Source organism: Elephas maximus, chromosome 12, assembly GCF_024166365.1.
Source record: "Elephas maximus indicus isolate mEleMax1 chromosome 12, mEleMax1 primary haplotype, whole genome shotgun sequence".
NCBI lineage: Eukaryota > Metazoa > Chordata > Mammalia > Proboscidea > Elephantidae > Elephas > Elephas maximus.
In genome coordinates this window covers 101,608,163-101,634,617 of record NC_064830.1, presented here as the reverse complement: position 1 = coordinate 101,634,617, position 26,455 = coordinate 101,608,163, and the positions used below count along the sequence as shown (strand labels likewise).

At 39.5% G+C, this 26,455-nt stretch overlaps 1 protein-coding gene across 2 annotated transcripts in view; it reads right to left on the bottom strand.

The window, feature by feature from the left end:
• Positions 1-26,455, bottom strand: part of LMTK2 (lemur tyrosine kinase 2) — a 118,588-nt gene that overhangs the window by 65,087 nt on the left and 27,046 nt on the right. For both annotated transcript variants that reach the window (XM_049904401.1, XM_049904402.1), the window contains exons 2-4: positions 8,746-8,870; positions 5,805-5,949; positions 1,947-2,020 (exon numbers count right to left, since the gene is read on the bottom strand). In XM_049904401.1, coding sequence (XP_049760358.1) covers positions 1,947-2,020; positions 5,805-5,949; positions 8,746-8,870 — 344 coding nt within the window. The remainder of the gene's footprint in view (positions 1-1,946; positions 2,021-5,804; positions 5,950-8,745; positions 8,871-26,455) is intronic.

The window sequence follows — 26,455 nt, the reverse complement described above, 5'->3', positions numbered from 1 at the left end:
GTTCAGATGAGATCATACTGCATTAGGGTGGGCCCTAAATACAATGACTGGTGTCCTTATGAGGGGAGGGAGACTTGGAAACACACAGAGGACAGGCGGCCATGCGAGAAGAAGGCAGTGATTGGAAGAATTTGTCTACATGCCAAGGAATGCCAAGGACTGTTGACAACCACCAGAAACTAGAAGAAAGGTATGGAACAGATTCTCTTCTCAGAGACTCAAGAGGAAACCAACACCTTCCGTTGTTGATGGGTGCCACTGAGTCAATTCTGACTCACAGCAACCCCAAATGACAGAGTAGAACTGCCCCACAGGGTTGCCTAAGCCGTGACCTTTCAGGAACAGATCGTCTGGTGTTTCTCCCACTGAGTTGCTGCTGGGTTCATAATACCAACCTTTCAGTTAGCAGCTGAGCACTTTAACCACTGTGCCACCAGGGCTCTTTTCTAGCCTCCAGAATTGTGAGAGAATAAATTTCTGTTTGTGGTAATTTGTTCTGGCAGCCCTAACCAATTTCCCTGCTTTCGCCTTGGCCTGCCACGACATGTTCTCAAGGTAGCTGCCAGAGGGATCCTGTTAAAAGGTAAGTGGGATTACATCATGTATCTCTTCCCCACCTGCAGCACTTCCCCACCTCACTCTGAGGGAAAGTCTGAGTCTTTAGATGCTCACATTATCCCACATCATTTGGCTCCTCTATGCTGCTCTGGGCCCATCTTCTACTGCAGTCTGTTTGCCGTCTAACTCCCCGGCTAGAAATGTAAGCTTTGGGAGGGCTGGCTTCTGTTCTGTTCACTGCTCCATTCCCAGAGTTCCACACAGGAAAGAAACGTTACCCGTCTTGTTCCCCATCGTGCTCCTAGCACCAAGAACAATGTCTGCTCTGTAACAGGTTTTGCTAAATGGTTTGAAAAGATTAGATAACTAACGAAGCTTAAAAGCGATCAAAGATACAGGACTGGCAGAAGCGTAAGATGGCTGACTGCAAAGCAAGCCCACTTTCCCCTCTGAACCACTCCGCTCAGTGAGGAGCCTTTTACAGAGAATGCCTGGCACGCTGTGAGATGCTGTAAGAGTATCTCTTCTGAAAGATCTACGGTAAAAGATCAGCAAAGCGCCGCTACGATGGCACTTCACTGGCTTTGAGAAATAACTGTTCACAGGGAAAAGTTCTTCCCAAAGGTTATTATCCAAAGTTCTGAAGTGGGTTAAGTGCGATTAAGGGAAGCAGACGAAGTATGGAGGAGCAGAGAAGGAGAAAAAGAAAAAACAAATAATTTAAGTTGTCGTCAGGTGGCGTTGAGTTAACTTCCGATTCATAGTGACCCCATGTGACAGAGTAGAGCTGCCCCATAGGGTTTTCTAGGTTGTAATCTTTTTGGGAGCAGATCACCATGTCTTTCTCCTGTAGAGACCCTGGGTGGGTTTGAACCGCCAACCTTTCAGTTAGCAGTGAGTGCTCAACCACTATGTTGTGCCACACCATCAAACCAAAAAACCAAACCCGTTGTCGCCAAGTCAATTCCGACTCATAGCGACCCTATAGGACAGAGTAGAACTGCCCCAAGAGTGTTTCCAAGGAGCGCCCGGTAGATTCAAACTGCTGACCTTCTGGTTGACAGCCGTAGCACTTAACCACTACACCACCAGGGTTTCAACTTGAGGAGGATAAAAAGCTTCTAAAATTCCAGGACTCTTCTCCCTTCTGTTCTTATGCAACAATTAGAGAAGTCTTTGATACATAAAAAAGACCTTTTTGGAACAAGTTACAAACCCAGGAATGTTGAAGCTCACATTCTCAACAATTTCAGGGAGCAACATGGAAACTCCACGAGGACTACAGTGTCCAGTGAGAATCTACACTGTCACATGGTACAATTCTTAATCAGCTTTAAATTCTAAACAGTATAAATAAGAGAGAGTAGAGGAAAAAAAAAACATTTTACCTTTCCAAACCAGCCATTTCCAATCTCTTGTATATAGTTTAGACTGTGGCGTGCAACTTGAGACTTCAAACCTTCTGTAGAAAATAGAACATTAAAAAAAAAGTAAATTCTACCAAATCAAAACATTAAATACATAACCTATAAAATACAAACACTAACATAAGTTTAATGCTAACAAAGGTAGAAACAAATACAGTTTCAAAGAAGTCAAAACAGCTTCAAGCTTTAAAACTGACGGTGTTTTTGAACGAGCCTCCTATTTCCGGTTCTGTCACACCTTGCACCGTTTCCCTCTCGGGGCCAACTACTCTACCATAATGACTAATCACCATTTTAATGGCCTCTACCCAGTCCTTGTTTTTCTGAACCCCCTTCAACAGATGACCAGACAAAGGATTACCGTTTCTGAAACTGCCGTCCTTTAATTTTTTAAAAACAGCTTTACTGTTGTTGGTAGCTGCCTTCGAGTCTGCCCCTGACTCACGGCGACCCCATGCACCATGGGAACTGACCATTGCGATCCATAGGGTTTTCACTGGCTGATTTTTTGAGAAGTAGATTGCCAGGCCTTTCTTCCTAGTCTGTCTTAAAATGGAAGCCCTGCTGAAACCTCTTCAGCATCATAGCAATAAGCAAGCCTCTGCAGACAGATAAAAATAGGTGGCGGGGCTGCACTTGAGGTGTACTGGCTGGGAACTAAGCCTCCCATATGGACAGTCCTGGTGGCGCAGTGGTTAAGAGCTCAGCTGACCAAAAGGTCGGCAGTTCAAATCTACCAGTTGCTCCCTGGAAACCTTATGGGGCAGTTCTACTCTGTCCTATAGTGTCACTATGAGTCGGAATCCACTTGTCAGCAATGGGTTTGGTTTTCTGGTTCTCCTATGTGGAAAACGAGAACTCTGTCAATGAAACAACACTGTCCCCAGAAGAGCTAACTAGCTTTGAATATTCATCTCCCCCTCCAAATCCCCAAGGCTGGTGTTAACAACGGAGCAACAGCCTCTCCCAGAACCACTTCTCCCAGAGGGGCTACAGAAAGAGATACCAGTTAAAGGACAGACCAAAAAACCAAACCCACCGCCATCGAGTAAAATTTTGACAGCAACCCTATAGGACTGAGTAGGACTGTCACATAGGGTTTCCAAGGAGAGGCTGGCGGGTTTGAACAGCTGATCTTTCGGTTAACAGCCGAGCTTTCAACCACTGTACCAAGAGGCTCCAGTTAAAGGATAGGAAGACTTAATATCGTAAAGATGCCAGTTCTCTGTAAATTACATTCAATGCAACTCCAATAAAAATCCCACAGTTTTCTTCTTCTTTTATGGATAAGCTGATTCTAAAATCTATGTAGTCAAATAAAGGGAAGAAAATTTTTAGCCAAGACCTTTCTGAAAAAACAACAAGGAGTCTCGTCCTATAAGACACCATTGCTTTTAAGTTGTTAGTTGCCTTGAAGTAAATTCACACCAAGAGACTTACTAGAAGCTCTTGTTACCATCGAGTCAATTCCAACTCATGACAACCCCATGTGTTACAGAGAACTGCTCCATAGGGTTTCCTTGGCTATAATCTTTACAGAAGTAGATTGCCAGGCCTTTCTTCTGTGGTGTCACTGGGTAAGTTCGAACCACCAACCTTTAGGCTAGTAATCGAGCGCAAATAGTTTGTGCCACCCAAGTACCTTAGAAGGTATTATAACCAAGACAGTGTGGTAGTGGGACAAGGACAAAGAATAGAGAGCTTAGCACAGACCCGCACACATATGGAATTAAAAAGCAGAGGGGAAAGGGAGAATTAATCAATAAACGAAGCTGGAAAAAACAGCCATCTACAAGGAAAGTGTAAATTGGACTTCCTCCTAACACTATACTCAAAAACCAACTCAGGATGGGGTATGGGTTTAAATGTCAAAGCAAAACTTTAAAACTTAAGGAAAACAACCACCACCACAAAAACTACTTGGTTTAAGTATCATTTTGATCACAAAATAGGGAAGGATTTCTTAACACTATAAGTTCTAACAGTTTTTAAAAAAAGAAATCTAAGAACGAATGTTGACTGTATTAAAATTAGGAACTCTGTTCATCAAAAAATCCTTTTTTGTGTTTTGGTTTTTTCTATTGTACCATTTCAACTCCTTCTTCATTTCCTCTTCTGTATATTTTTAGTTATTAATGGTTACCATAGGGATTACAGTTAACAGCCTAAATTTCTAACAGTCTAGTTTGAATTGATACCAACTAATCTTCAATACAAATAGCAATGTACCATCTGACACCATTTGACACTCCAGATGGAAGGAGTATAAACTGGTACAACTCCTGGGGAGAGGAGACTGGCACTATCCACCAAAATTGGAAAGAAACCACTTTTGGAAATTTATCCTACAAATATATCAACACATGTGCAAAACAACCTAAGTACAAGCTTCATTTTATTTTTTAGTAATATTTAATGGTGTTTTGGGTGAAGGTATAACAGAAGTTTAGGTTCCCATGTGACGATTTCTATACGAGTTATTCGGTAACACTGGTTACACTCTTCACAATGTGTGAACATTCTCATAATTTCCGTTCTGGTTCCATTTCCATTAATCTAGTTTCCCTGCCCCCTTATATTCTCATCTTTGTCTTAAAGTAATTGCTGACTGTTGGGTCTCATCTACATGATTTTTTAAAGGAGACACAGTACTCACGGGTGATACTCTTTATTCTGTGAGCCAATCTGTTATTTAGCTAAAAGGTGCAGGCTTTATTTTTAATAGCATAAGATTAGAAACAACCCAAAATGCATCGATGGGAGACTGGTTAAATAAACTGTACTAAGTCCACACAATTTAAATAGGATGAACCTGTAAACCAGAATACATAAGCTGTCTGTATTGATATGAAAAGATCTCTAAGGTATACCAGTGAGTGAAAAAAGCAAGATACAGAATAGTGTGTTTGCCATGCAACTTCTGAGTTAAAAAAAAAAGTGGTGAATGGGGGTCTGTGCATCAAGAAACTCTAGAAAGATGTGTAAGAAACCAAGAAGAATGGTTACCGAGGGAAGGTGGGGGGGTGGGAACTGAGGTCAGATTTGAGGATTAGAGGAAGACTTGCCACTGTATATACCTTTTTATGTTTTGGTTTTGAACCACATAAATATATTAACCATTAAAAAATAAAATATAGTTGAAAACCAGGAGGAAAAAAAAACAGTGAAGAAGTTTTTTCTAGACATGCTTGTGAATACATGGCCCAACCGTTTCACTTAATACATCACGAATATCTTGCATAGTCAAATACAGGTTACCTTCAACATTTGATGTTGTTGTTGTTGTACACCGTCAGGTTGATGCTAACTCACAGAGACCCTACAGGACAGGGTAGAACTGCCCCACAGAATTTCCAAGCAGTGGCTGGTGGATTAGAACTGCTGACTTTTTGGACAACAGCCTGAGCTCTTAACCACTTCGCCACGAGGGCTCCATCCTATTATAAGACTACATAATATTCCATTGTATGAATTTACTATAATTTCACAAGTTACATATTGATAGACATTTAATGTTTCCATTTTACACTACCAAAATACAGCCCACTGACTGTCCGAGGTTCAGCTTAGATAAATCAAGGAGACTAGTTTTATTCTTACATCCAGGTCCAGGGCCCAGAAAGGAACAGGCCCGACTTCCTGCAAGAATGCAACGGGCCTCACCACTAGAATGCAGCTTGGTCAGGGAAAAGGAAGAGAAACAAAAAAGCAAAGAAGGAGATGGGCGGGCAGGTGTTTTATAATTAGCAGCAAGCTCCCATTCTCTTATTTCTCCAAAATAATTCATGAAACTACACCATGAGGATGGCCAGGTCTTACCTACGGAAGGCTGGAACTGGGAGGGAGCTGGTAGTGAAATATTTGGTACTGAAAGTGTAAAAACTTCTGCTGGGGACTGAACAGAGGGAGTGTCTTCTGCTGGTGGCGTGAAATCTATCTCATCATCAAAGTTATCTTCAAATTCCTAAAACAATGAGAGTAACGTCACCTCTAACGTCAGTCAGTTTGGGAGCAAATATAAACACCAATTGCTAACATTTAAGATAGGAACATTCACTCATCTGGAACACGCTACCATCAATTTTTTTTCTAGTTCAAACTTACCTCAAGTAATAAGCTTATGTGATTGTGTTTTCCAGCCCCAAAGCGCAGACTAAGTTAAGATTTGGAAATAAATTATATGTGTTTCATGTAACTTTTGAAACTGACAGCTTGAAGTTAAATGCAAAATTTTCTAGAACAACCACATCACTGAACAAAATTGAAATACTCTCCCAGGCTCAAAAGTTCAGTTATAAATGACTAGAGTCTAAGCTATCTGTTTTGTTTTTACCACTCATTTTTATAAATCTCTTTGCATACTGATAATCAAAACAAAACAAACTGAGTTTTCATTGTGTATGTATTTCTAGTTGCAATGTGATTTCTGTCACAATAGGACAGTGAAAAGATATTTTAAGCGAGTATTTCTCTAGAAAGGGTAAAAAAAACAAGAAAGGGTAGCAAGGGAAAAATTACTCAGCTAGGTAGAAAATGATTAGGACCTGAGCCATGACCCTTAGTATAAAACTGGAGCACTTAAGCATAATTAACATACTAAAAACTTCTGGTTTTCCTCAAGATGCCAACTTAAAAGTTGAGGATGCACCAATAAGGTTGTGGAAACCTTTTAAGTGACTGCTCAGATGAAAGCTATCCTGACTCTTTGTACCATCATTCCAGTTAACGGGGTGCACCTTGAGGTCCATGCTAATTTGGTGATGGTACGATACAGATGACTCTCAAGGCCATGTAGTCATTCATCCAGGTAACAACCAGGTAACAACTTCAAGGGACCATTTAGCTCTAAAATGGCACAGCTCTCAACCTAAAGGAAACCAACAAATTCCAGATGGTAATACTCTTATTTGGTCACATAGCTTTTACAGCTGGAGAGGACTGTCTACCCAGTGTGGTTCCTGGGTAACCTGCATCAAAATCACCTGGGAAAGCTTAATAAAAATACAGATTCCTGGATCCCACCTTAAATCTGCATTATAATAAACTCCCTAATTCAATACTGAGATTCAATTAGGTTAGAACAATCTAAAGCAAGAACAAGGTATCATGAAATGTGAGACAGAGGTTGGACTCAAGTATCAGCAACACTGATCAGACTATGTTTGTCCCCAAATGCCCAGGTTTCTGCTACAAAGTCCCTCAGCAACACTGACAATCAAGGATACTCTTTTCCCCCAAGTACACACCCACAAGCGTGCCCCCACGTGGTTCACGTAATAGGTTTCCATACAAGTGACTGCTGTGATCCTAGCAATCCTAGGGCCTAGGAGTTGACACCCTGATTAAAGTAAGTCCTAACACTAGGGGCAAACTCGTCTGAAGAAAATAACCTATGGGAATGACTATTTTCCTACAGCTCTCCTCTGTCCCCAGCCTGCTGAGTATATAATGCTGGCAAAGAGCAAAAAGGACAGCATACCACCTCATGGTCTCAGAGCTGCCACCAGATGCAGTGTAAATAGACAAAGGATAAAAACAGGCAAGAGGCTCTAGAAATAAGGTTCACGTGTCCAGCAAAAAGGTTTAGCTAGAAGGTAGTTTTCTTTCCCACATGTAAAATACACATGGACCAAACTAACATTTGTAGAATTTTCTCCCCGATCTGAACCAGTGGCCCTCAGGACCGCTAGGACACCCTTAGACCAGTAAGGCCTGTTAAGGGCCATTTTCTCTGCATATATGCATAAAAATATGTTTTAGGTTTTTCTTTTTTTCCCATGTATTCCTTTTTATTAAGTATTTATTGAGCCCTGATATGTGCCAGACAGGCACAGAACAAGTTCCAAAGCAGGGTTTCCCAACTGGTTTCCTGGCAGATTCCAGCCATCAGCTGCTGCAGACCCCCTTCCAGGTTCTCCCTCCCCTGAGCCAGGACTTCCCATCAGCCAGGACTCCTCTCCCCCTTAGGGGACTCAAGGTTTCGAGGAAAACTAGAGATGCTCCTCCTCACCACTCACAAAGCACACTGAGGGATCCCTGTGATTAAACACTCTTAAGGGCCACAAGTACACCACGCCTACAAAAAAAATCAAAACCAGCCCGTTCTTCCTTACAGGCCCTAAAAGCAAGTGAGTTCAATCATCATGCTTTATTCTTCACTTAGCAAAAAATTAAGTTCACCAGACAAGTGGTTATCGTCAATGATCCTCCAAGCAGGGGACGGCAAACTACAGCCTGTGGGCCAAATCCAACCCACCTACGTTTGTAAATAAATAACCTAGTGCCATCTAGTTGATTCCTACTCACAGCGACCCTAGAGGACACAGCAGAATTCCCCATTGGGTTTTCAAGGCTGTGAATCTTTACCAAAGCAGACAGCTACATCTTTCTCCAGCAGAGCAGCTGGTGGATTCTAACTGCCAGCCTTTGGATTGGCAGCTGAGTGCTTTAACCACTGTACAACCAGGGCTCCTTTCTGTAAATAAAGTAAGGCTTTATCGGCACCCAGCCACAACTGTTTGTTTCCGTATTGTTTATGGCTGCTGTAAAGCTATAATGGCAGAGCTGAGTAGTAGTGACAGAGATTTATGTCTGAGTATGGCCCACAATACTCACTATTTGCTGTGGCCGAAAATGTTTACCGCCTAGCCCATCAGAAAAAGTTTGCCAACCCCTGCTCCTAAGGGACTATGATGTATTCGTCATTCTACTGATTCACATACTGAAAGACAATTTTAACGCTCCAGCTACCTGTGCTCACCTTAAAGTCTATTTCTGGTTCTTTACAGCAGGATACGCAGTTTGCAATTAACACTATTAATAGCATTAAACTGCACACAGATAGGATCACAAAAGATAGGGAAACTTCTGCAGCAGGTGCCTCCCCTGAAAAGAGAGAGAAAGAATATTAAAAATATGTACATTCCAAAATCAACTTTAGTGAACCAATACATTTCCCCCCAGATATAAATGGGTCTGATAGTTAAATAACGCTTAAATGCTGAAGATAAAGCTGATGATCAATCCAGGATACAGAGCTGGTGGTTTTTAACTTTTTATTGTGAAATCATCTGAGATTTACAGAAGGTTTGCAGAGCTAGTAAACAGTACAGAGAGATCCCATAGACCCTTTAGTCAGTTTCCACTAATGGTTATATCTTACACTACCAGGACACACTTATTGAAGCTGAGACAATGACACTGATACAATACTATTAATGAAACAAACAAACAAACCAAACCTGTTGCCATCAAGTCAATTCCAACACATAGCGACCCTACAGGACAGAGCAGAACTGCCCCACAGGGTTTCCAAGGAGTACCTGGTGGATATGAACTGCCAACCTTTTGGTTAGCAGCTGTAGCTCTTAACCACTACTCCATCAGGGTTTCATTAACAAAAAAACCCATCAGGCTTTATTCAGATTTTACCAGTTTTTCCACGCATGTCCTTTCTCTGCTCCAGGATACCAATATTGCATTTCATCACCATGTCTCCTTAGACTTCCTCAATCTGTGAGCTTCTCAGTCTTTCTGCGTTTCATAACTCTAACACTTTTGAAGAGTATAGGTAGTCCCTGACCTAAGACCAGGTTCTGTTCCAACAACTACTCTGTCATAAGTCGGTTCCGACGTAAGCTGAACACTTCACTTTTAAGTTTTCATTATTATTTCATTTTATCATCAGTATCTTTATAAACCAGATCTTTGTCTTTGGGGGTTGGAAACATTACATCTAAGAATGATAACACCAGCAAATTGCATGTTGCAACACTGTATGTAGTGCATGTTACTAATGATAAGATGTACAAAAACCCCACGGACAGTTTTAAAGCATGGTTCTTCGTAACTCGGATACGCCCTAAGTCGGGACCACCTGTACAATCAGCTGTTTTGTAGACTGCCCCTCAGTGTGGGTTTGCCTGACATGTTCTCACGATTCGACTGAGGTTATAGACATACGGGGAGACTACCACAGGGTGAACTGCCCTTCCTGTCCCATCATATGGGGAGCACATGAGGTCAATATGCCTTATTGCTGGTGGTGATAACCCTGCCCACGTGGGTTGGGTGCTTTCTGACAGGTTTCACCACTGGAAGGTTATGATTTTTCCCTTTCCATACTCTATTCCTTAAAAGCAAGTCACAAAGTCCGGTGTGCGCGCACACACACACACACACACACACACACACACACACACACACACACAGGGAAAGGAATTGAGCTACGTACTTTCTGAACAGAGGAACATGAAAGAATTTGTACATGTGTGTTAAAAGAACTACAGTAATTAATAAGTGTTTGAGGAGCAATACTTTGAGGCTATGCAAATATTCTGTTTCTCCACTGAAGTTAAGCCCGCTGTTGCACACATCAGATCTTGGCTGCAGCAGTTACTACTGTGATGTTTTTTTCCCTCATTCTCTCTACATTTATTAATTGGAATTCTTCTGTAAGAAGTCTTGCCCATTCCCCTCCCCCTCTCCGATTTATTTGTTTATTCATTTATACCTGCTTGGACTCATGGCTACTTATTTTATTATGTGAGTTATACCCCAATTGTTGTTGTTGTGTGCTCTGTCGAGTCAATTCTGACTTATTACAGAAGGAGCCCTGGTGGCACAATGGTTAAGTGCTCAGCTGCTAACCAAAAGGTTGGTGATTCAGACCCACTAGCTGCTCTGCAGGAGAAAGATGTGGAGTCTGCTTCCATAAAGATCACGTTCCAAGGCTGTTGTAATCTTTATGGGAGCAGACTCCACATCTTTGTCACTATGAGTCAGGATGAGCTCAATGATAATGGGTTTTTTTTTTTTTTTTGGTTTTTTTTTTTTTTGTAATCTTTACAGGGGCAGATCTCCAGGTCTTTTCTCCTGCAAAGCTGTTTGTGGGTTCTAATTGCCAACCTTTCAGTTAGCAGCCTGGCGCTTAACCATAGCACCACCAGGGCTCCAATACTACCATTATTTCTTAAGTGGCTCAAATTGTTCTATTTTTGACCACTGGTAGCTCTTTCAAATTGACTACTGGGTCTCTCTGACATGCCCCATTCCTTTTCTCCAACTTTCCGGCATTACAAGAAGCTCTGGGCTGCTCTTGCATTTTCCCAATGGCCCATCCAAATGAACACGACAAAGAGAGTGAAAGCATGTCTAGGGTTGACCAAATAATGGAAAATATAATACAACAACATTAACTATAATTAAAGAACTAAGGGAAAGCATAGACAAACAGCTAAAAGAAATAAGGAAAACCATGTAAGAATAAAACGAGGATCTAAAAAAGAGATATTGCAACTGAAATGAGAAACACAACAGAAGGACTTGCCAACAGATTTAATCAGGAAGAAGAAAAAACCAGCAAATTAGATGATAAGATAGTTAAAATTACAGACTCTGAAGATCAACAAGAATGGAGGCTCTAGACTGAGCAGAGTTTAACGGAGTTGTATGACAACAAGGAACCTAACATACACATCACTGGAATTCCAGAAGGAGATGGGACAGAGAAAGGGACAGAAAGAACATTTGAAGAAGTAATGGCAGAAAATTTCCCCAGTCTAACAAAGGAAATGAATCCACAAATCCAAGAACCTAAAAGAACCCCAAGCAGGATAAGTTCAAAGAGATCTACACCAAGATGCATCACAGCTAGGCTCTCAAAAAGTAAAAATAGAGAACCTTGAAAACAGTGAGAGAAGCAAACAGTCACATACAAAGGATCCTCAGTAAGATTAAATGTCCATTTTTCCTCAGAAACAATGGAGGCCAGAAGGCAATGGAATGATAAACTTAAAGTGCTAAAAGAAAAAAACTGTCAAGCAAGAATACTATACCCAGAGAAACTATCCTTCAAGAATGAGGGTAAAACTGTAACATTCCTAGACAAACAGAAGCTGAGAGAGTTCATATCCTCCAGACCAGCCCTACAAAAAAATACTAATTGGGAGTTCCATAAAAGGAAATAAAAAGACGCTAGAATGAATTCAAAGCAATACATAAAAAGAAAGATCCTTAATAAAGGGAGATGCATGGACAAGTATAATTCTAAATGTTTTGTCCTTCATGTTTCTTTAATAACAAATACTTAAGAGGCAAGGATAAAATTATGTTACAGGGCCCATGAAATATAAAGACATAATTAGTGATAACGACAACAAAAGGAGGAGGAGAAGAATAAAATATAGAGTTTCTTATTCATTACTGAAGTTGGTACCAACTCACCCCAGAATGGTACAACTACAAGCTCTTAAATGTAAATAGTCATGACAACCATTAAGAAGGTATATTTTAAAAAATACACAAAAGGAAAGGAGAAGGGAACCAAAAAGGCTCACTACAATAAACCAACAAAACACGAAAGCAAGCAGTAGTAACAGACAAAGGCAAAGAAGGCTTAAGACACACAAGAATAACAAAATGGCAGAAGTAAGTCACTTCTTAGCAGTAATTACAGTGAATGTCAATGGACTAAATGCTCCAATCAAAAGGCAGAGACTGGCAGAACAGATTAAAAAAAAAAAAAATGATCCAACTATATGCAGTTTACAAGAGACACACCTTAAACTCATGGACACAAATAGGTTGAAAGTGAAACGATGGAAAAAAATATTCCATACAAATAATAACCAAAAGAGCTAGGGTGACAATCTTAGTATCAGACAAAGTAGACTTTAAGACGAAATCTGTCAGAAGAAATAAAGATGGATGTTATACAGTGATAAAAGGGTTCATTAGTCAAGAAGATTTGACAGTCATAAATATATATGCACCTAACATCAGGGTACGTACATATATAAAGCAAACACTGATAGAATGGAAGGGAGAAACAGTACCACAACAACAGTTGGAGACTTCCACACACCACTTTCAATATTGGATAGAACACCTCGAAAGAAGATCAACAGGTAAACAGAGGACCTGAATGACACTATAAACCAACTGGACTTAACAGATATATATAGAACACTCCACCCCAAAACAACAGAATATACATTCTACTCCAATGCACATGGATCATTCTCCAGGACAGACCACATTTTAGGTCACAAAGCAAGACCTGATAAATTTAAAAAGATTTAAATTATACAAAGTATCTCCTCTGACCACAACATACTGAAGCTAGAAATCAGTAATAGAAAAAAAATCTGGAAAATACACAAACATGTGGAAGTTAACAACACACTATACTATTAAACTACCAACGGGTCAAGGAAGAAGGCAAAAGAGAAATCACAAATTTCTTAGAGTCAAATGAAAATGAAAGCACAACGGACCAAAACTTATGGGATTCAGCAAAGGAGTACTTAGAGGGAAACTTACAGTAATAAATGTCTACCCCCCCCAAAAAAAGACGACGACGAAAGATCTCAAATTAACAGTCTAATCTGACAACTTTGGGAACTAGAAAGAGCAAACTAAGCCTTAACCTACCAGATAAAAGAAATAACAAAAATCAGAGCATAAATAAATAAAATTGAAACCAGAGGAATAAAATCAATAAAACCAGAAGTTGGTACTTTGAAAAAATCAATAAATTAACAAACCTTTAGCTACACTGACAAAGAAAAGATGCAAACAGCCAAAATTTAAAAAAATGAAAGAGGAGACATTGCAACTGACCAGATAGTGATAAAGAGAATTATGACAGAATATTATGAACAACTGTATGGCAACAAACTGGATAACCTAGATGAAATGGACAAATTCTTAGAAGCACACAACCTATCCAAATTAACTCAGAGGAAATAGAAAGTCTCAACAGACTCAGGAAAAGAAGATTGAATCAATGATCAAAAACCTCCCAATAACAACAAAAAATCTTCTGGACCAGATGGTTTAACTAGGGAATTCTATGAAACATTTAGAGAAGAATTGACACCAATAATGTTTAAACTCTTCCAAAAGATAAAAGAAGGAATACTCCCTAATTCATTCTATGAAGCAAACATAACCCGGATACTCAAACCAGACAAAGACACCAGAAGAAAACTATAGGCTAATATCTCTTACGAATATAGACGCAAAAATCCTCAACAAAATACTAGTAAACAGAACTCAACAGCATATTAAAATACTCATACACCATGACCAAGTGGGTTTTAGTCCAGGAATGCAGGGATGATTTAACATTACAGAAGCGATCAACATTAATACATCACCTCAACAGAACAAAGGAAAAGAACCACATGATCATCTCTATGGATGTAGAAAAAGTATTTGATAAAATACAACACCCTTTCTTAATGAAAACTCTAAAGAAGATTGGAATAGAAGGAAAATTCCTCAATATTATTCAGGGCATATATAAAAAATTAACAGCCAACATTATATTTACTGAGAACAAGACAAGGGTGCCGCTCTCATTACTTCTATTCACTACTGTATTAAGGCCCTACCCAGACCAATAAGACAAGAAAAAGAAATAAAAGGTATCTAGATTGGAAAAGAAGTAAAATTATCTCTATGGAGAGATATGATCCTATATATAGGAAATTCCAGAGTCCACAAGAAAACCTCTAGAGCTAATAGAGAAATTTAGCAAAGCTGTAGGGTAAAAGGTCAACAAACAACAATCAACTGGGTTTCTATACACCAGCAAGGAGAAATCTGAAAGGGAAATCAGAAAAACAATTCCATTTATAATAGCATCTAAGAGAATAAAATACCTAGAAATAAATCTAACCAGGGACAGGAAGGGCACATATAACGAAAACTATAAAACCCTGATGAAAGAGATTCAAGAAGACTTAAATAAATGAAAAGGTGTTCCACGTTCATGGATCGGAAGACTTAGTATTATTAAGATGTCAATACTACCCAAAGCAATCTATAAATTAAACGCAATCTCGATTAAAATGCAACAGCCTTCTTTACAGACACAGAAAACCAAACCTCAACTTTATATGGAATGGCAAGAGGCCCCAAATAGCTAAAGCAATGCTGAAAGAACAAAGTTGGAAGACTCACACTTCCTGATTTTAAAACATACTACGTACTACAAAGCTACAATAATGAAAACAGCCTGTTTCTGGTTTAACAACAGACATAGAGACCAATGCAATAGAACTGAGTCCAGAAATAAACCCACACATCTACGGTCAACAATTTTTTACAAGGGCAGTAAGTCCATTCAATGGGGAAAAAAGAGTCTCTTCAATAAACGGTGTTTGGAAAATTGGATTTCCACATGCAGAAAAATGAAATGTGATCCATGCCTCATACCATACATAAAAACAAATTAAAAATGGACTAAGGACCTAAATATGCAAGCTAAAACAACAAAATTCTTAGAAGAACAAGCAAGGCAACGCTGTCAGGCCTAGTTTCCAACAATGGATTGTCTAATATAAAAAAAGTACAAACAGCAAAAGACTAAATAAATGTGATCACAAAAAATTTAAAACTTGTATTCATCAAAGCACTTTACCCAAAAAGTGAAAAGATAAGCTACTGACTGGGAGAATACCTTCAGAAACCACATATCTGACAAGAATCTAATAACCAAAATATATATAAAATTTGACAACAACAAAAAGACAAATAAGCCAATCATAAAATGGGCAAAGCACTTAGACATTTCACCAAAAGGGCATTCAAACGGCCACCAAACACATGAAATGCAAATTAAAACCACAGTGAGATACCATTTCACTCCCACTAGCATGGCCAAAATAAAAACAAAAACAAATGCTGGTGATGATGTGGAGAAATTGGAACCCTTATCCACTGCTGGTGGGAATGCAAAATGGTACAGCCATTGTGGAAAACAATGTGGTGGTTCCTCAAAAAAACTAAAAACAGAACTACCATAGGACCCAGCAATTCCGCTCCTGGGTATATACCCAAAGGACTTGGAAGCAGAGGCTCAAAAAGAGTCTTGTACCCCAATGATCACTGCAGCACTATTCACAAATGCCCATCAACAGGTGAAGGGATAAACAAAATGTGGTACATACATACAATGGAATACATCCTACAGTATGGATGGAACTTGAAGACATGCTGAGTGAAAAAAGCCAATCATAAAAGGACAAATATTATATGTCCTCACTTACATAAAAGACAAGAAAAGGCAAATGTATAGAGATCGAAGTTTAGTAGTGGTTATCAGGGGTACGAGGGGGTTAATGGGGAGGGGAAAATTGCATTGATTAACTGTAGGGTTGCTCAGCTAATTACTGTAATTGGTGTCAATAAGTTGTACACCTGTAAAAAGATGAATTGGCAAAAGTTGTGATAGATATATTTGCAACAACAACAAAAAAGAGTAGCAGATGAGGCTGCTTATGGACAACCAAACACATCACAGGATTTGATTCCTTGGTTTGGAGGTTTAGGGTCATGGTTTCAGGGAACATCTCAGTTAACTGGCCTAATAATGTGTTTAGTCCTTCTGTTCTACCTCCTAGTTCAGTGCATAATGCCGGGGGTCTTAAAAGCTTGCAAGTGGCCATCCAAGGCACAACGATTGGTCTCTATTCGCCTGGAGCAACAGAGGAAGAAGGACAGTCAGGAGTAAAAGAGAAGGATATGGAACGTATGGCTAATTGTCTCCATAAACAACTGCCTCCTTTGCCATGAAACCAGAAGAACTGGATGGTGCCTGGCTACCATTACTGAACATTTTGATCAAAGATTCCATAGAAGAATCCTGATCAAAAAGGGGGAAAATGCAGAATAGAATTTCAAATGCTCACGTACTCTAGACTTTCTGGAGCCATGGAAGGTGGATGAATCCCTGAAACTACTGCCCTGAGATAATCTTTAAACCTTAAACCAAAAATATCCCCTGAAATCATCTTAAAACCCAACAACAGTTTAGCTTAACTGGTGTAAAAAAAAAAAAAAAGTCTGCCTTAAGCAGTATGCTCTTTTAAGAACTAACTATACCGGGTCAAAATGACAACAGCAAATCAAAAAGATCAGACAGGAACCTTGGGGAGTGAGTTCTATTAATGTGGGAGTAATAGAAAAGGAGAATGAGAATGGTTGTACAACTCAAAGAATGTAATCTATGTCACTAAATCATGTTGAAACTGTTGAATTGGTGTATGTTTTCTATATATATCTCAACAACAAAATTAAAAAAAAAAACTAAGTTCTAAACCAACCTAGTCAACAACAACAAAATCAACCAACAGAGAAAAATTCATACACTGAACACAGAAGGTAACTTGGTGACTCCATTCAGAAGGCAATCCGGAAGGATGTCCACTTTCACTGAGAGCAAGAATTCCCTAGCAGCTACTGCCATACTGTGTACAACTGGAAAACTCAACTAAGGGAGGAGCAGTGAGCCATCGAGAGCCAACTGACTGTGAATAAAGATACTTTCCAAGATCACTTTCTCCCCCTTGCAGCTGGCTGTCAGTTCAACCTGTGCTTCCCGCTGGTATTTATTTTTATACCTTTGTTTCACTCCCCTGACTCACATAATGAAGATTAAATATGACTCCTGAGGCTCACGTAGCAAAGTGCTCTCATATACACCGCAATTTTATTGATTTTTAAGAAGCACTTTTTTCCCACCACATTTTAACACCCCAGAATTTCAGTGCAACTTATACTTGAAGTCAAGATACTTTAATTGGCAGCATTTCTTCTTTCTTAATGGCACAAAAATAAGGGTAAGCAATCGTATCTGAGATTTGATAAAATTCAGTATTCTTTCATTAGATCTTCGTAACACCTCTGAAGTAATATTACCAGCTCCATTTCCCAGGTGAAGAAACTGATCTGCTCAAGAACATAAGGTTGTTAAGTGGCAAAGCCAGAATTCAAACACAAGGAAAAAAAACTTTCTTGGTTTGCCTCAGTGTGGTTAACTTCTAACTTAAGGAGAGCCTAACCTAAGTACTTTGAACTGGTTTGTTACTGTTAATTAAGTCAGCTCACACTTCTGAGGCTCTCCTCCAAACTCAGACATTAAATTACTTTTTTCCTCTCTTTTCACCTGTATTTTTTATCACCACATACTACCCATTTCCTGTAAAACTTGGTCAGGCTGTCTGAAGGCTAGGTCCAATGACCTGATTCACCATACTATCTTCTGTGAGTCATCAGAGGGTATGAAAAGTCATATCCATGTTAAAAATAATGACTTATGCCAACCTGTGCCCTACGTTTATAACATACTCATTTCTGTTACAACACTGCAGTCGGTATCTCATCGCCCACACTCAGGTCTCCTCAGTGTATACCAGGTCTATTTATTAAGGGGACTGTGCAAATTACAGCCTCAGAAATTCACTAAGTTACCACTTTTAAAGGCAATTTTATTTAGTGTATTTTTCTTTTCATCAGTCCAAAGCACTGTGCTTTAAAAAATTCTATAAACTAAACAAAGGAAAAACTCCCACAAAATGAAGAAAATAAACCAACCTGGCACAGGCTGAAAGGTAAAATGGGTTTGCATAAACCACAGAAAGGGAGTAAATTCTAGACATGAGGAGCTGTAACTAAAATCCTCATGTCCCATTGGTGAAACTAGAAACTGGGCCTCCAGAAGGTTCCTGATTACAACTGCTAGGAAACTGTGAAGAAAGACAGTGTTCCTTCAACATTCTAAGTCCACAGCATTCAGCAATACACAAATCAAACCAACCATCTACTAAACAGGAACAACAACAGGAATGCATTCATGCATTAGGCAGCCGTAGTGATTATAGAGAGCAAGGATAATAAGAGGTTTGGGATACTTCGTATGGTTCCCCGAAAAACTACTTAGCATCTCTACAGCACGCTACGTGAGTTTTCATTTTACAGTTTTTAAAGCATTTAAATATATATCTAGCACTTGATTTAATAAGCAGGAAACTTTAGAAACACCAAGAGGGAGGTACATATCACCTGTTTTACAGACAGGTAATTTGGAGAATGTGATTTCTCAGTAATGACTCACATCAAGTCAGGAAGACTACCTACCTATTAATTTAACCATTACAGACTCCTAGCTAGAACCGCGAACGAACTCAGGACATATATCTAATTAACTAATTAACTATTTAACCCGGATTAAATAAAAAAATTTAAAGGTCCATAGGTAAGAAGGAGAAATGATGTTTTAGAAGCTCCTTTGTCATTAAGGGGCTGCAGTGAACACTTCGTTAACAAATATATGCAGCCAAGGCAAATGGACCAAGGTGTCTTCTAAAATTGCCTTGCTAGCTAAAAAAAAAAAAATTTAAGCTTATTTAAATATTATTTACAGATGCAAACATCTAAGACTTTCTTCTTCTAAAAACACATATAATCCCAAATTAACTTGCTCTGAAAGGACATTTGAGAAACTATACCAGCTCTTTACCTCAAGATTCTATTTAATCTTTTTTTTAAATCTTACCCATACTATTAAGTCTTAAAAATTAACATCTTCTAAAGAACAATATGTGCTTTATAAAGAGATATAGCACAGATCAAGCTCAACAAAGATGTTTTAAAATATCACAATTTTTAATCATAGTCTTGATAATATGGCATACCAAATTTTACAAGTCACAATTAAACAAACTTTAATACTTAAATCCACATTAATACATTCATGCATCCAACGTCCACAGTATGTTCTGTGAAATAAGACATTGAATGATTGGGACAGTGTGCAAACACCACGTATGTATACAACACTGCCTCCTAACAACACTGTCACTGTCTTTAAAAACCTTAAAGGCTGGCATTGACTTGGCTCCTTACGGATGAAGGTCCTTTTAGGCCTTAGCTTCCAGAATAAGGAGGTCCCACATCCAGAAAAGGGGGTTTCGTCCATATTAAAAATTTGCTGGGGCAAATAATCTCCCTCTATGATTTTTTTACCTAAGGTTTCAACAAATTCTTCTGCTGCCTTCGCATAGCACTCAGACTCACCACTCACATTCACGTGACAGTGAAAAACGTTGTTTGAGGCTCCTGAACCACCCAGAGCTAGGCCTAAACTCAGTATCATAGTCTGGTCCTGCTTTTTCTTCAACGAGCTTCATGCAAGCAGTGATCGTCAACGTGCTGAGCGGGCCTGTGTTTGTGTTTCGTCCTTGATCCAAGCCATTAGCAATTCTTCCACCTGATTTAGGTCCCTCTCGAGTTTTCATTAGCCTTGTAGCTTTCAGTGGTGCCGACTGTTTAACGGGTTGGAGAATTTTTTGTTTCTGAGGGTCGTCGTGACTGTCAACTACACATGCCTAAATCGTGAGCAATAGCACTCACTGATTTTCCGCCTTCGTGTTGTTTAATAACCTTTTGTTTCACTTGCAAATTGACACTTCTCCTTTGCCTCTTGTTGCTGCTCTCACTAGCACTGGTTTTGCTGCGTTTGGGAGCCATGATATCCTTCTCAGTAATGTTTTCAAAAGAAAATTAAACAAGAGAAATAATGCTACAACATTCAAGAGACCCATGATGCATAAGATTGGATGCTGCTGCCTACGAGTTGAAGCATACACTATTACAGGGTAAACTTTATAATTGTTAAGTAGGGAAAGTTCATATTAAAATAACGATAGAGTACAGTACATACATAAGCCAGTAACATAGCACTTATCATGACCATCAAGTCATACGTATTATAGGTTATACTCATACTGTACCATTAAATGCTTGGCGGAGCTATCGCTCTGTACACGTGAAACACACGTGTTGCCTGCAGGAAGCGGTCGCATTTGCCTCGTCTGATTACTTCTGCTACGTCCTGCTCCCCATCGGGATTTCTGAACTCTGTTACAACCTTACAGGACCACAGCTGTATATGCAGACAGATGTCGCCCAAACAGACGTTATGCAGTGCGTGCCTATAAATATGATGCTTGAGAAAATACTTTCAATTTCTTCCTAAAACTGGGTTGCAAATTTAAACTATAAACTGGTCTATTAAATGTCTCTAACCTGGTAAATTCAATTCTGTAGGAATATTGCTACTCTCTACTGGGTAGATACTAGGCTGTTTATTAATAAAGGAAGCAAGGACAGCATCAGTGCCTGTACACTTTAGTAGTCGTGTTTCTAAAGGGAAACGAAGAGAATCAGAGATGTGAAATTTTAGCTTGTGTATATACAGTCTAATGTTCTGTAATATACTAACTTCAGTAAATGCCAGTAAGCCAATGACAAATGAAAAAACAAATCACGCCACAAACAGCCACTTTTTTAGCTAGAGAAAGAATGTAAACAGTGTGTACTATGAAGAGGTCAACGGACTTTAGAAAGGTTAAAAACCAGAAATCTGTGCCAAAGAGGAAGGCGGCGTACCACCATCACACATACCTCAACATTGTACATGATTTCCCACACACCAAGAAGTACCAAAACATGACAGTGGTTCCGCGGGTAATCTTACCCAATTTAAAGAGAATATATTTCAAATCACTGAATATAAATAATAATAATATCCTAGGAGCAGCTGTTCTCAACTACCCGTCCCCAGGGCAGACGTGAAGTTTGATCCGTACACACCAGGGTTAAGCAAAATGCCTGGCAGACTAAACGTTAATGCCATGTTTTTTCCTCCCATTCAAGAAAGCAAGTGAGAAATTGTGAGACAACCTTGAAAAAATACTCATTTATTCTCTTAAATTTTATGGTTTAGTACAATATTTGATACACAGTATTCCTGTAATGTACGTAAACTAGGAAGCCCAAGAAAGCACCCATATCCCCACCACCTGGCCACCTGCTCCTTCCCTTTCCTGTCTTTACCGCCTCCCAGAGCTAACCACTATCCTGAACTTTGTGTTTATGGTTCCCTTACTCATTTTCCTACTACATACACAGGTGTTTCTAAACAACATGTACATGTTTTTGTGCTGTATAAAAATGGGGTCATACGGTACTGTCTTCCACCGCTTGCTTTTCGTTTCTAAATATTACGTTTTAAGATACTTCCATGCTGTTATGAATAGCTGCCATCTATTAATTTTCAATTCTGTATAATGCTCCACAGTGTGAATACACTGCTTTATTGATCCACTCTCCTGTCAACGAACATTTGAATTGTTTCCTTTAGTTCGTTTTTTACGGTTCTGGCAATTGCAAACAATGCAGTAAAGGCTTCTCTTGGTACAGGAGGTTCTAGGGCAGAGGTCGACAAACTTTTCCTGTACAGGTCAGACAGTAAATATTTTAGGCTCTGCAGGTGATTTCGCCTCTGTCGCAACTACTCAGCTTTGCTGCTGTAGCACCAAGACAGTCAGAGACACGTAAAGGATTGAGCGTGGCTGCTTTTCAATAAAGCTTTACTTATGGACATTAAAATCTGATTTCATAATTTTCATGTTGTCATAAAATAACTATTTTTTTTACAACTATTTAAAAATGTAAACACTTATTCTTAGCTCGTGGCCACATAAAAACAGACAGTGGGCAGGCTGTGGCCCACAGGACACAGCTGGCTGGTACCTGTTCTAGGGTATACACTTAGGAGGGAAACTGCTTAGGCCGCAGTGGTACCAAAGTTCAAGGTTACACAACAGTGCCAAATTCTTTTCTAGAGTAGCTGTAACGATAGCAATGAATAAGCAGTCCCACTGTTCTGTCCAAGACTGTGATCCTAAAATAAACATTTTACCTTAAAAGAAACCAAGACCCACTTTAAAAGAAACCCCTTTTCTTGGGGAAAATGATTGATACCAGGATCTTATCAAAGGGTTTGGGAGCAAACCTCTGCAGAAGTCCTAGTGGCCAAAGAGAGGCCAATCTGAGCACCCATAAAGATAAGTGCAACAGACTGAAACATAGTAAGTAGCTTAAGTCCATTACCAGTTACCAACTGCCATTGAGTCGATTCCAATTCACAGTCTATGAATTCATAATGATATCAGAAACGATCAGAGCACTCTGAACTGGTCACTGTCAGAGAACGTTAGTAAAACACCTCATTAAAAAAAAAAAAACAGAGACAGAATTAAGGATCTACCAGGCCTTTCCCTAATGACTTGAACCATGAGGTAAAACCCAAAACCAAACCCACTGCCACTGAGTCGATTCCAACTCATAGCGACCCCGAAGGGTTTCCAAGGTTGTAAATCTTTACAGAAGCAGACTGTCACACCTTTCTCCCGCAGAATGGCTGATGGGTTGGAACCACCAATCTCCTGAGCACTTAATGCACTTAACCAGTGCACCACCATGGCTCCTTATATAAAAGTATAGTATAGCAGCTAGTAACTAATGAAGGAAGGCTGAGATTAGAATATAAGTATTTTGCAACCCCTTTTTTTAGGGGATACAGACAGTGATCATCAATGGCTGATAATTCGAAAAGAAACCCTATCAGACATTACGTTCCACCTGATGGGAAAACATGCCACCACCTATGAAATAGTACAGGCACAAAACAAACGACAAAATATCAAACCTGAATCCGAACAGGCCTCTAGATTCAAATACCAATCTACAGGAAACACGAAGAGATGGTGCAACATGCTAAATGACATCCCCATAGGGTTTTCTAGGCAGTAATCTTTACGGGAGCAGATCACCAGGGCTATCTCTCCACGGTGCTGCTGGGTGGCTTTGAACTGCCGACCTTTGGTTTTGCAGCGTAGTACTTAACTGTTGCTACACCAGGGTTCCTTAATCAGCAGAATACAGACTATGAAAAACACTCGGGCCCAAGTACCTGGTTAAAGGCAAAGAAGAAAAAAGACAAGAGAGAAAAGTAGTCCTTATTTTTAGAGACAGTGAAATATTCAATAACGTCTGGAATTTGCTTCAAAGGAGTAAAACGGTAAGAAAGAAAAAAGCATAAGGGTTAGAGAAAGTAGAAGGGGGCAGAATGAAAGAGGATGATGGATACTCAAGGTAGGAAAAAGGCAAAAAGGCACATGGGAATTCATCACGAGATCTGTGAAGCCTACCTTTGACATTTTCCATAATCAAAACTCTAGATAGAAAAATGTAAGATGTAACAATTCACAACCTATATTCTTGCCTATACTTGGTATGAACAAACCTTTTAAAAATTCTTGCCAACCAAGTGGGTATGAAATGGTATTTGAATTGTGTCTCCCAAAAATATGTGTATTGATTTGCCTAGGCCATGATTCCCAGCACTGTGTGATTGTCCACCATTTTGTCATCTGATGTGATTTTCTGTATGTTGTTAAATCATACTTGTATCATGTTAATGAGGTAGGATGGGGCAATTATGTTAATGAGTCAGGACTCAATCTTCAAGATTGGATCCTGTCTTGAGTCAATCTCTTTTGAGATATAAAAGAGAGGAACTTCCACCAGACTCAGTCCAGCACAACTAGACAGTGCCCATCTACTACCACCGACTGCTCTGACAGGGATAACAATAGAGGATCCCGGATAGAGCTCAAGAAAGATGTAGAACAAAATCCAAACTCACAAAAAAAGACCAGACTTATTGGTCTGACAGAGACTGGAGACACCCCGAGAGTATGGCCCCCAGACACCTTTTTAACTCAGGACTGAAGTCACTCCTGAGGTTCACCCGTCCGCCAAAGATTAGACAGACCCACAAAACAAAACAAGTCGTACCAGCTCAGGGGCAGGGACAAGAAGGCAGGAGAGGACAGGAAAGCTGGTAACGGGGAACCCAAGGCTGAGAGCGGGAGAATGTTGACATGTCATGGGGTTGGCAATCAATGTCACAAAACAATATGTCTTACGTTTAATGAGAAACTAATTTGCTCTATAAACCTTCATCTAAAGTATACTAAAAAAAAAAAAAAAATTACAACCTTGCTAACATTACTGAACATTTTGATCAAAGATTCCACAGAAGAATCCTGATCAAAAGGGGGAAAATGCAGAACAGAATCCCTAAACTTTCTGGAGCCATGGAAGGTAGATGAACCCCTGAAACTATTGCCCTGAAATAATCTTTAAACCTTAAATCAAAAATATCCCCTAAAGTGTCATCTTAAAATCTAACAATAGTTTAGTTTAATAAAAAAAAAAGTCTGCCTTGAGCATTATGCTCTTTTAAGAACTATCTATATATGGGATCGAATTGACAACAGCAACTTGAAACAGTAGACAGGAACCTTATGGGGCTCTGAGTTTATATTAATGAGGGAGGAACAACCTGGAAAAGGAGGGTGAGAATGGTCGCATAACTCAAGGAATGTAATCAATGTCACTAAATTGTACATCCAGGAACTGTTGAATTGGTATATGTTTTGCTGTGTATATTCTCAACAACAAAATAAATAAAATTTAGAAAAAAGGAGAGAAATTACAGTCTTAGAAACCATATGGGGCACTTCCACCCTGTCCTACACGGTCGCTGTGAGTCAGAATCAACTCAACAGCAATGGTTTTTAGCCTATAGGTTATTTGATCTTTCCAATTTGCTTTTTTCCCTATGTCTATCATATTTTCTCTTTTTATAAATGATCATATTTTTCATTTCTAACTTTCCGTTTGGTTTCTCCCACTCATTTAATAGTCTTTGGTTGCTTGATAGTTTTGATAATCCTATCTTTCATTTTTTAAAAAGTCCAGACTTCATTGTTAAATATTTTCTATCTAGTAACTGCGACATTTGAAGTCCTTGCCTGTTGTCTCCGCTCATTCTCTCATTCATGGTGGTTTGTTTCCTCTTGTGTTTAGTGATCTTAGAATCTAAATTCATATTTGCTTGATTTTTGCATAGTTTTCTATTGCCATAACAAACTACCACAAATTTAGTGGTTTAAACCAACACAAATTATCTCATATTTCCGTAGTTCTTACATCTGCTACAGGTCTCACCAGGCTAAAATCAAGGTTTCAAAGGCTGTGCACCTTCCTGGGGCTCATTAGAGTTATTGGCAAACTGAGGTCCCCGTTTTGTAACCGAACGTAAACTGAAGGTAGTTCTCAGCTTCTAGAAGCCGCTGCACTCCTTGGCTCAAGGCCTCCTTCTTCTAGCTTCAAAAGCCAATCACCACCAGTCAGGTCCTTATCAAGTTGCATCTCCTCTACCTCCTTCTTCTGTTTTTATGAACTCATGTGATTAGAGTGAACCCACCCAGGGAATCCAGGCTAATCCTCCCATCTCAAGGTCTTTTATTTTAACCACATCTACAGTCCCTTTTGCCAGGTAAGGTAACACTCACAGGTTCTGGGATTAGAGGGTGGGCATGTTTGGGGGCCGTTATTTTGCCCACTGCAGTCTTAATCCACAGAGAGATCCTCTGTCACTTCAGAGTCTTTGAGTTTCCATCCCCCTGTCCTATAGGATCGCTATGAGTCAGGATCGACTCGACGGCACTGGGGTTTTTTTTCTAGCAGGTACACTTTCCCCAAAGCCTCCTCCCCTCCAGTCCATCCTCACCATTCTGATCTCAACTTGGACCTCCCTGTCTCCAGGAAACCATCCTTCATGTCCCACAGGTTAGACATCCCTCCCTGCCTTCAGGCCCCAACACACCCTATATTTCTCATCACAGTTATTATCACACTGTATATTTAAAATGCCCATCTGTCTTCCCCATTAGACTGCAAGGTAAATGGGGTTAGGGGTCAGG